This window comes from Pomacea canaliculata, linkage group LG1 (assembly GCF_003073045.1).
Source record: "Pomacea canaliculata isolate SZHN2017 linkage group LG1, ASM307304v1, whole genome shotgun sequence".
NCBI lineage: Eukaryota > Metazoa > Mollusca > Gastropoda > Architaenioglossa > Ampullariidae > Pomacea > Pomacea canaliculata.
Window position 1 is genome coordinate 31,699,531 of NC_037590.1, and position 12,149 is coordinate 31,711,679.

A 12,149-nucleotide genomic window follows, 5' to 3' on the forward strand; every position below is an offset into this window, starting at 1 on the left:
TTTATTTACAACTCTTCAAACAGAGTGCTTTGAAAACAATTAATTTATATACTGAAGTAACAAAATAGTAATACGCATTGACGTATATGACGTCATCAAACTCTGTGTGTGTTCATCGTGTTGCACATCTCGTGTAGCACGGGGTGACATTGTCAAGCATTACAAGCAAGTTCGTGTTAATGTCTATACAAACAGTCCATAGTTTTGATCGTCGTAAATATTTTTAAACCGTTATATCTTTTGGGAAAATTTAGTCTGTTGAATATTGACTCAGTATACATTATATATAACACGTTTGACATGGTGAAGTGTTCACGAGTTACTGGCACAGCTTTCTGAAACCAAATATCTGTTCATGTTGGGTTCTCTTGCAGGTGGGAATTTTATCATCAATGCTGACTGCAGTGCTAGGTCTTTGAAAACATTCTGTTTCCAAACGGTGACTGAAGTAGGCGGCCGCCAGCATCCCTCGACCTCACAAAATGCCTAAGCTGACAGAAATAATGCTTGCTTATAATAGACCTTTCAAGAAGTTTACAAATTACAAACCACAAGGTTATAAATACAAGATTGTGCTGCCACCGGTTCTGCGCGATTATGTCTCAGAAAGGAAGGAGAAACTTGGGAGTAAGTGGAGTTTTACTTCTGTCAATATTTGCTGTAGCGCATCAAACAAAGGAATCAAAAAATATTTATGATCTGTGCAGATCAATTTTTGTTAAAAAATATAGAAAAACTGGAATGTGATTTCATTTAAAAAAAGAAAAAAATTTAAAATTCACCTACACTAAGGGAGGAAGATGCATTGTGTATAATGAATTTGATATCTTTTGTAACCTTACAAAGCAGACCTAAACATAACAAGAAACTATTTGAAAAATGTTTCTAAAGACTAAGATGAAGAGATCATAGAGAATTGGCAGCAGGCCAAAAAATCAACTTTAAGAAACAATCTTTTCCTTTTGCTGAAGCTACATTCAATGAATTTTAAAATTAAAAAGTGAGCAGATTCAGATTATTAGCATATGTGTCACGTTTTCAGAAGCATACTGTGTAGAGGAGATGTCCATTATGATGGCCTGTTGGAAACAAAATGATTTCAACCAGCAGCGATGCTCTCAGGAACTTGCAGCTTTTCATAAGTGTGTTGTAGAAGCTCAGGTGAGCAGCCTTATGAGACTGACATCTTAAAGGATGAACGTCTACTTTAGGGCAGGAAGTAATGGTTTGACCTGTGGGAAGGAAGTGAGCATATGCATAGCCGGCTGTCTTAGTGACCCTTCTTTGCTAATCACTTCTATCCGATCCAACAACATCATCATCTCATTTTGAGTATAACCATATCCTGCCAGATAGTGGAAGTTTGGCCTTAAGTATATTCTGTTTCCTCTATCAGTGATGGGTAAGAATGTATATTGCCATATTTGGTACTTTGCATGTATTCACTTTTTTTTGTTCTTATATTTTTTAGTGCTGTCATGTTTCCAGCCACCTGATTTTTATATATATTTTGTTTTCTTTTTATGTGGGGTGCAGTTGGTTGATCATTTCAATTCTAATAGGTAGAAAAGTGAGTGGAGCTTGTCAGTCTGTCTTAAGTATGCACAGGTAATATCACTAATTATTTAGATGAAATTGTTTTACCAAGATTTGTCAGAGGGTAAATATTTAGCTCTTTCTTAAATCTGCTTCAAATATAGGTTGGAAATGCAGAAGCTGCTACATGACCCATTTAATTGAATTTAAACATTTTTAAAGAATAAATTACCAAATGGCTCTTTATTGTTTTTAAACACCTTTAGGGATATTGTCATCACACAGCCTATTTACCCACTGCCCTGGTCTCTTGCGAAGCACATCAAGTTTGCCGTCATGTGGGAAAATGTGCTATAGAAATCCTATTGTTATCATTACTTATATCTGAAGATTATGAAAGGGAATGCTTATCAGAGTTTCTCCTGCTGATGCAAACATATAGAGATAAACAACAGAATAAAATATAGTTTGTCAATAATTATTAAGGCTGGATACTTGAGAAATATTTAGAATTTGTAGATGTGAAGGGAATTTCATAAGAGAGGTATTTCCTGAGGGCTATAGAAATGAAAATCGTTTCCGTTTATTTAAATTCTTGTTTGAATTCAAACTTTGTTGTGTAACATAGTTTAATGATAAATTTAATAATCACTGAAGATAGATTTTTTGAGCACCCACTTAAACTAATTTTTAAAAAGTGTAGTCAACATTCATGATTGTTTGTATATTTATGTTGTACGTGATATTATTCTCTCTGGCCTTCTTACACCATCTCTCTCTCTCTCACACACACGTATTATTTGTTTTGCAACTTGGCAGTAAATACCACAGTATTTTCAGCATGTTAAAGGCTGAACTATCACCATCCAGCAGCAAATAATGTTCAGTCTGAAAAAGGGAGATGAAGGAACTTGTCAGGCCAAGATAGAAGCAATTAGCAAAGCTTGACCACTAGGTAAGACTGGCATCGCATGTGCTCCTCGCCTTCCTGCCTCAGATCAAATCAAACTTTCTCACCAAGGAAGAAGTTCAGCCTTTAAACAGTAGGGTTAATTCTCAAATGTGTGGTTCTGTCATGGTGATAAAATGCATTCTATATTTTTTGTCTTTTTAAGTGAGATTTTAATTAGTTCTTAGAAGTGGATAAAAAATTATTATTTTAAATTATTCATCAAGAGAAGAGGCTTGGAACTTTCTAATGTAATCTTTCAAGATCAATTTAAAATGTCAAAGTCAGTTAAGCATCTTTTGGAAGGCACAATTTTTTTTCACATACACCCATACATGCAATTTCTTTAAGATTTCGATGTTGATTCGTTTCAAATTTTACTTGCGGAGTAATAATAAGATCTGTAGTCCTTTTAAATGCTTGTGTGTGCATATTGTATGGATGTGTGTGCAGCTGCATGGATTCATAGATGTAGATGTTGTTAGTTCCTAGATGTTTCCTGCTTATTTTTATCTGTGAATGTTAAGAACCGGAATGTGTACAAGAAAAAGTTATTTGGGTGTGGCATTGATATGTTTTATTGCTAACAAGCACAGAAAAGAAGTGCTTCATCATTTGAATGTTCTTTCCTCTTCAGTTTTGTAAATAAAACACCAGAATGTCTTATATATTTGCTCAGGTGAGCAAGGTAAATACTCGTTTCCTGTCTTTCCATCTCATCTGTTCACTCTTTATGTTTGACTTGTAAAACAAAACACTTTTTTAAAGTTTAAAATCCATGTCTTTGATGTTATTTTACTTTGTGTTTGAAGTTTGATGTAAATTTTACTCAAAGCTGCTTGGCCCATTGTACTAACACCCTGTGTGCAGGCAGCGGAGCAAGCTGCAAGGGAGACCTTAAAGCAGGGGAAATCATTGAATGTAGGACAGCGGATGCCAGCGTCTCAAGTGAACAAACTTCTGAAGCGGTACCCACAGCCACCAGTGACCATACAGTTAAAGTGATTTCTTCAACCTCTTGATGTAAGCGCACTTGAACACAGAGCTAACTTCCACCCCACCCCCTTTTGAAAAATAAAGTAGGAAAGAGGATGGGGGAAGAGAGGAACCCTACATCCTGAGACCTTAAGTTTGAGGTGTGCTGAGGGAGGGGTTGGGGGGATTTTTGTGGAGGACAAGAGGAAAGAAGTGCTGGTGATGGATGGAAACAACTGTTTCTTTGGCACAGTTCAGGCGCAGGTACCTCCTCCCCACCCCACCCGAACAAGGTTCTCGAACTTTGCTGGCGAGTGGTGAGCCTGGGCAAAAAGTGGTGCACGTCCCGGGTGGCGGGTGTCGGCGTAGGGGCTCGCCCACCCGGGTTACAAGTTTGAGGACGGTTCATCAAACAGATCAGATTACGTTAGCCACCCTGGCCAGGCCGCCGGAGCGTCTACTTAGTGTCCCGTTAGGGGGAACGGGTGCATGCCACTGGTCTCAGTCTCGTGTGTACAAACTTGAACTTAAAGCAAGAAGAAACGATTGATTCAGTGGGAAGAGGCGGTCCCTACTTGCCTGTTGTCATTCTTGTTGCAAAAGTGTTCAGTGATATGTTTGATTTCCAACGCGTGCTTAGAGTAGACAACAGCTGTTGGCAGAAACCTCTCTTTGGCAGGGAAGAGGGCACTCAGCTGTGCCTATCGCCTTTTCTCGCGGAGCCGTCTAAAAACAAAAAAGTCCGCTGACGTTGCTCCCGGGGATAGAGAGGCGAGAAATCGAAATGAATAAACAAGACAGGAGTCGTGGAGCTAAGTTTTAATAACGATTCACATCATAAATGATAAAAAAAAAAAAAATTCTAAGTCGACGGATGAGATATATATGTAGTTGTAACCAACACCCGGATATGGCTTAGTAGCCATAGCATATGAACACTTGGTCGGTAAATGGAAAATATCTTTGGCCTCTAACCTTTGCCGAGCTCGTGGTGATAGTTATAGTTTGTAACAGAAACTGTGCAGTGTGTGTGCTAACTACTATTAATGCTCTCCTCTATAAGCTAAGCTACATTAGTTGACTCGAGTGCACCACTGCTCTGGGAAAATTAAATATATTAAAAAAATTAAAATTTAATAATATTAAAAAATCAGGAAAGGGTAGTATTAGTGCGGCGGCCAGCTAAAGGGTCAAGATGATCGCGTCAGTTTGTGGGTACCGTTCGAGTGGAACTAGCGCGGGAGTCAGATCTTGCTGTAAGCCGTCCGTAGGGCAGGCACGCTGTCAATATTTAGACGTTCTTGACACAAAGTACTGTAATTGAATGAACTTGACGTCGGCGATCTTTTTTGCATTGGTCACTTAAGGACCTTAGGTTGTTGTGGGGTTTTTTTTTTTGTTTTTTTTTAAATGTTACACCTCGTTTCCTTTTGAACTGTATTCGTGCTGTCGGCATTGGTTTTAGTTTTGTTCTGCATCAGTTTTCATCTGTTTCTCATATTATTTTCCTTCATTCTATTCGCCTCTCTCCCATTTTTCCACTTCGTCTGCAGCTGACCAGTCGAGACGAGAGTTTGCGTGTGTCGAGCTGATCGTCAGAAAGTTTACTTGTAGTGCTAATAAATCCGATTGGTTAACGTGTGGGGGCCTGTATGGGATGATTTCCTTATTTGGTCCCCGTAGACATACTCGTCAGACTACTCTTGGATCCAGAACGGCGTCTGTGTGAGTGCGGACAACTAGACGCAGTGACCCGAGTTTTTGAGATTTTTTCTCGGTCTCTCGCAGCGCCACGCACGGGTGAACAGAAATCGAAGGTCTTCGCTTGTAATTTCTTGAGAGAATACGAGCGGTCCATCAAAGAGTATGCCTTTTGAAACCCCGACTTTTTATTATTTTTTTGTTCCTTCCAAGTTTTCCTTCATCATAGGCCGAACGTTTTTTGCCTGCACATTTGAGCCTGCTGACAACGGGAGACCCCCTCGCCGCGACACCTTGCTGACTTACCTGCTTATTAACCCTCCGCGGTTCGCCGCTGACCCCCGCGTCCCTCAATTCGCCGCCATGCTGAGCTCACAGCTGAGCTGCTTTGAAGGTGGAGTAGTGGTGGGCGGTCCGTTGCGAGACGAGACTTTGTGACAGGTGGGGCTGGGAAAAAAGTTGCCTGCCACCTGCTAACGAGGCTTTTGTGCTCACAGGTGCAGACCCTTTTGGGTTTTGTCGATTGTCGCGAAACGACGGTGTTCCGAGTTCGTTAGATGTCTTGTCACATCGTCTACCCCACCCTCCCACCAACTCCTCCTACCTTGTCCCTTCTCCCATTGGAGACGCAACGCGACCATTCTTCCGTAGCACGCACGCACGAACACACGGTAGTGAATGTAAGAGCGTAAAGGACAGGGACATGCGAGAGTGGGGTGGACATACTATGATTGTATGGCGAAGCACTTGACAGCTAACGTGGAAAATCCGTGGACCAGTCCACATTCTGTATCGATATGATTTCATTATCATAACGAAACTTTCATCGTGTACTTCAATTTGCCAAGAAGTGCGAACACTACAAAGATGAACGCATTGTGGCTAGTTTTGCAAAGTGTGGATAGCCTTCAGCTTTCTCTAGTAGTTGAGGACTGTCGAGCTAGCGGTGAATTTGTTTATTTTTGTCCGACATTAAGGGGCTTATTAATTGGACGTGTATTGTCGAATACGTGATCACGTTCGGATTTTTTTTTTTTAACATGGCAGTCATAATTATAAAATTCTCTCTCCAGATAAGGGAGACAACTTGTTATGATGCAGAATGATCCACGTGCACCGGCTTTGTGTTGTCACGTGTCCTCCAGTGCCTGAACTCACTACCGCTTCTCTCCCATTTTTCGACCTTTTTGATGCGCCCAAAATCTAAAACTAATACAATCTATGTTAATGTCAACTTTTCATAGCTTCTGCATTTTTTTTTTCAAGTCTTCTAGTGTCAGAAACACCTGCAGTTGCATTAATTACACCCGAGACTGCCCGAAATAGAAAAAGCACCCAAAACCAATACAGATGACAAAACCTGATCCTCCTACTTCTTTATCTCCCCCACCAAAAAATTTTAAAAATCGATACGGAATGCCTTCGGTATGGATACCTTTGGTTTGCATTTGATTATAGAGCATGCTAGGACTTGATACTTTTGAGTCGTTGACACCTGTATAAACTCATTTTGTTGTTGCAGGTGACAGGGTGATGGCGGCAATGACTGAGGAGTTGTATGAAAATGTTTTTTGGCTGTTGAGGGGAGCTCACGACGAGAATTTGTGAAAGGAGAGCAAGATGATTTAAATAGTGATAAAGAAAACGGCTAAGCCATCTGGTGTTTGCTAGTATGTGTGCGTGAGAGAGAGAGATGTAAACGAACGAAAGAGGTTCCTGGTTCCCGAGGCACACATGCTCCCGACTGCACCGACCATGAAGGGATGAAACACCTATTTGTCGAGCTGATGATTTATTGCGTGACCTTCACTGGCTGAGCAGCTGCCTTCCCTCTTCATTCACAGTGCTTTCAAGCCGACCCAAGAGCTTAACCCTCTCTTCGCCATCCGCTGCTGTCTGCGTAGGAAACAAGTGAAGAGGGTTCCGCGTGACTTCTGCGGGGTTGGGGTTCGCTGTTCTACCCAGACATCAATACGAAAGAATGATTTAAAATGTCTTCACATGCGATTTGATGGATTAGTTCGACAGAAAAACATGCAATTGTCATCCCTGGTTTATCTGTACAGGCAGCAAAATTGTAGCGCTGCTTTTGTAAACTGTCTTTAGAAGAGGGGTTGCCTGGACGAAAATTCCTTTCTGGTGTCCTTAGTTTGTTGTTACTCGTGGAGTGCATGAGCGCGCATTACTTTCTTAAATATAAAATAAAAACATCTAATACATACTTCAGTGTTTGACATTCTTTCGTTTTTGTGTGTTGTGTTTATTCCTTGTTACTCCTCGAGGAGCATAGGGCTGTATGTGTGTGTGTGGTTTGTCAAAAGAGTATGTAAGCAGATTATAGTGGTATAAAGGATTGTTTCTCCATAGCCTTTCTAATCAAGTAAATGTTTTCCCTTACATTATGCAGTTTTAGACAGCGTGGATATGTTCTGCAGTTTTCTTCGAGCACTATATGTGCTCAGTCCCTGAAGTAATCTTGAAAACGTTTACAAAAGTATCTTCTGAGTGAAATCAAGTTCAGGGAAAAACACTTTTAAAGTTTTTCAAATCCAGATCGTTTTCAGCACCTTTTGTAATTTTGGCAGCACTATGCTCCTGAGAGGAGCAGCGAGGAATAAACTTTGTAATTTTGCGACTTGCGTAGAAATCTGCTATAGCATTTTTCGTGACACTTAATCGTGTCCACTCATTACAAACCTTTGAAAAAAATCGTACATGCACGCACATTTTACTGGGGCAGCCTGTGCACGGCGAAAGCTGGGAACTCGCACACACGTCCAATTACTCCTGCCACTCTTCGCCGTCCGCAAGGGAGAGACTTTTAGCGCAGAGAAAAAATATTTGAGAGCAAAATATAATGTCAACATTTACTTGTGCTTTGCGCCGAAGATGTCGCCTTGATGTTCTGTAGCTGTCTGGTCCGTCGCTTGCTTGCCGCTACAAGCGCCTTTCTTCTCTGTGCGTGAATCGCTCGGGATTTTTCTCACGAAGGAAAAATAAAACTGTCAAAAAGCTAAAGCGATGTCCCTTCGTTGTAACAAGGCACTCTGAATGCGCTGAGCATGCAGTTTCGTGTTCACCAGAAATTATTTGAGCAGTCGTCCAGATAAGAGAGTTATATCGGTGTAATGTTTTCACTTTTAAAAAAGGAAAATAGCTTAAAGCTTACGGATATTATTTCTATAGCTTTCTGCTCCTGTGGTAGCCTCACAATTTGTGACATAATCAGATGTTATTAAAACTGCTAGTTTGAACTTAACGTGAGATCGCGCGCGTGCACCTTCTCACACCTATTAATAGTTTTAATTTAGAAACAAAACTTTTCTTCGCTCTCATACAGTTTAACGATATTTTCTCAGATGGTTAGTTTAATAAGAAAATGCCTCCACTAGTGGTGATTTCGCACTAATTGGGGAAAAGGTGATAAAGGAGGTGGGGTGGGAAGAACCAGACGCCCAACCCTAAATGTGATGTTAGTTCGAAGGAACATTACGTATGCCCTAGAAGAAATCTAAACCATAAACTTTACTTACTACATGACCTCTGGTGACCCGGAGTTTAGTCTTTTCTGTCCCTCGTGCAATGGCTTCGTGAAATTGTTTGCCAGGCATGTTTGTTCTTCGATTTAAGATGATTCCGAAGATCCATCTGCGTTATCTTTTAATCAATTTCAGTCTTTACCTATTGTCCTGGAGAAGCACCATCTTCACTCACAACTGTGTAAAAGTTTTTTTAAATTATATTTCTAGTGAAATCACATATTGCTTAGTTTCTTAATATTGACGATACTGACAGAAATAAAAAATCTAAGTTTTTTGTCGAAGTGCAATGCAAGCGACTCCTAAAAAAAAATAAAAAGAAATAGCGCTTGCTCAGCATATAGCACTTCCACTGAAGAGATGGATATATGTCTCATCATTTTTCCATGATTCCAGACATCTCAATTATACATTTCCCAAAGCTCGTACCCCTGAATATGTAAAGGGCGGGATAAGGTGGGGTCGTGGAAGAAAAGATCAGAGGAAAGAAGCGTGTAGATAAGATTATAGACGAGTTAAAATTGCTCCTTTCCACAGAGCAGATTTGATACTTCATTTTTTTTTTAAACGGTTCGTCAAGCTTCAATCAATTAAGGGGGGCACTAACTTTTGTTTGGCTCTTTTAACCGCTACAACCACGTTACGGTTTTCCCACTGCAAAACATTGATTAATCCAAACGCACAATCGCCCAGGGTCACAGGTGACCTCTTCCAGGTGTCATACTACCTGATCGCTATGCGACGCCCTCTGAACGAAAGAATTTATACACCCGGCCAGGCGCATGTGCAGGCACGTGTTCTGCTCTTGTCACGGCCGCTGTATCTCAGGAACTCATCTGTTCAGCTGACAGACAGCCATTTCGCCCACCAACGTCATTTCAGCCTCGTTCAGGAACGCCACTTAATTCCTGTGGGTACGTACGACCAACTCTGCGAGGTTTGGCACCGACAACGCTGCCTCCATATGCGCTTAGCTAATGTTGCTGAACCGTGTATACAAAATGAAATCGATCCGATCGGATCCTTGTAGGTAAAATGCAAAAACAACAAAACAAACAATCGGCTTGTTGAGACGCAAGACAATAAAGAGAAATAAGACGAAACGATTTCATTTCCCTTGAAAAGTTAACGCCTTGAAATTGTAGAGCAGAAACTCAGAAAACCTTAATGGACGATCTAACCCCAGAGGTGGATAAACCATCTACTTTTCAGTAAAGACTATAAGACAACCCAAAAAGCATATCAAGAAAGGATGAGAAAGGATGATGGTTGTCGTACAAAGGTATGCTCTGGGAAAAAAATAAAACGACTGAAAAAGGTCAAAAAACAGACTATAAGATAACCTTTCAGTTCCTCTCATAATCCAGCTGCGAAAAGCTGTTCAAATCTTGAAAAAATAACTCTTTGAAACAAGCAAACCCAAACCAAGCTGATCACACGCCCTGTTAAAACCATTTGTGATACTTTATTGTGAAAGCTATTGCTAATGAGCGATGTTTGTAATTGGTTTAATTAAGTATATTCGGACTTAACTTCTTTTTTTCATTCCATAAAAAAAAAAAAATTGAGTTTGTATTTTTGGGGGGCCAAAATTGGTGTTTCGCTCAGGTTATGAATAAGTTGAAACATGAAAGAACACAAAAAAAATACAATATAACTATTCAGGCGGGTTTCTTTCTAAGACAAAGTAAATCACCCGCGTTAAACTTCTTGAGTGCACGCAAGCTGATCAATAACCCGAGTCAGGATCATCTGCCTTTTGACCACTGATGGTGGGGGGACTCATACTGAAAGCTGCCTGCCCTGTACTGACACGATACTACATTCCCTGGGGCCCCAACACATTCCGTCTAATACGATGTTCGACAGCTCCAGGTCAGGCTTCTCACCGCACGACTTCTGTACTTCCTCATGCGCTTCCTTCCTCTGCATCAGAATAGATGTCATTCTCGTCTGCATACTTCTCTCTTCCCATTAGGCGCAGTCCTTCCCTCTCCCCCTCTTACTTTCCCTTGAATATGTATGCTGCGTGCGAAAACCCCTCTTATACGGGGAGAAAGCTGAGAATATAAATACTATAATCATTCACATGAACACCATGCAACATGGTGTATTACAACTAAGCCTTTATATTATCTCGACAAAACCACTGCCCTCCCGTCATAGCCCATACGAATCTACCCTGACACCAATCCCCTTTGCATTCATGACAAGCCGCCATCCGTTGCGCCACCTGACCGCCCACCTACACAAGAATTTGTGAATTTTGTCAAAAACAATATATTCGAACCTACACATTATCGAACGAAAAATTGAAAGAAATACAAAATAGGAAGTTGCAGCTGAATCATTTTTAAAAACCACAATAACTTGTATTAAACATTCTGAACATAATAAACATGCTATGTGAACATTAAAAAAAAAAAAAAAAAGCTGTGGAAAAGTATAATTCCTATATCTAACTAGTGTTGCGCCCCGTACTGTGGAAAAAATACAAAAATATTATGGCTTGTTTTCCAATTATACCATTTAAAAAAAAAAAAACAACTAACTTGGCCACAAACACTTACATAACCATTCTATTCATCCTCATCAAACAGACGTAAACCAAGAATAATTGAAGGGAAAAAAAAGAAACGAGATAAGATGTTTAAAAAATAAAACACAAAAATTTGCAGCTCAAAACAAGCAAACACCGGCCAACAAGTGAAATCACCTGCCGGTGCTCTCGATAAATTGAGCGATGTTCAACTTGCTGAATATACTCGTAAACCTGGAGTGATTCTCAGGATAAACCCCTTGCATCTTTCCTTGGTCGTTCGGGCGGAAAACACTTTGTTTTGTTGACAACACGCAACAAAACACAACGACCAAGTGTTACCCCTGCATTTGAAGCCCCCCGCGGACTCCACAGCATCAATTCCTTGTCACCGGCGCGGCCGTTTATTCACTGACGGCAAGTTAATATCATCAAACTCCCATAAAAAGGAGGAGGGAGTCCTTCAAAGAAGTGGGAAAAAATGACAGTTAGCAGAGAGGGCGGCAAACATCGCAAGTTAAGCCATGGATGGCATACCGGGTAGGGCGCACAAGGCACCTGAACGCTAGGGTGCGATTAAATACGCGTCCTTAAGAGATAGCACAATGAGAGATCATCGAATGCCGCCAACATCTGATAACCGACACCTCCCCTTTACACTTGTACACCCCATAATCCCCTCCCCTCGCGCGACCGCGTACACAACAAGCCTGGGGAAGCGGGAACTTCTTGAGAGGATGAAGAAAAACACAAAAAACTGCACGCTACTGGTAGAACCCCAAGGGAGACAAATGTGATCAGTCCGCTTTGACGCGCCGCCAGCATGAAACTGGCTGCAACATCGCAACGCAGTTGCCCAACCTCCAGCACGACAGCTTACCCCGCACTGTGCCCCTCGTCTACCTTATCC

General features: G+C 41.0%; 1 protein-coding gene across 3 annotated transcripts; it reads left to right on the forward strand.

The window, feature by feature from the left end:
- Window positions 1-96: 96 nt before the first annotated feature.
- LOC112567876 (coiled-coil-helix-coiled-coil-helix domain-containing protein 1-like) lies at window positions 97-6,815 on the forward strand. 3 transcript variants are annotated; one of them, XM_025244746.1, is made up of 5 exons: window positions 97-169; window positions 375-627; window positions 1,043-1,161; window positions 3,356-3,508; window positions 6,684-6,815. In XM_025244746.1, exons 2-4 carry the CDS (start codon window positions 483-485, stop codon window positions 3,488-3,490), a joined length of 399 nt encoding a protein of 132 aa, XP_025100531.1. In that variant the 5' UTR covers window positions 97-169; window positions 375-482; the 3' UTR covers window positions 3,491-3,508; window positions 6,684-6,815. The 3 variants fall into 3 exon arrangements, with proteins under 3 accessions (XP_025100531.1, XP_025100539.1, XP_025100548.1); XM_025244754.1 differs by having other exon boundaries at window positions 105-165; XM_025244763.1 differs by lacking the exon at window positions 97-169 and adding an exon at window positions 191-213.
- The last annotated feature ends 5,334 nt before the right edge of the window (window positions 6,816-12,149 follow it).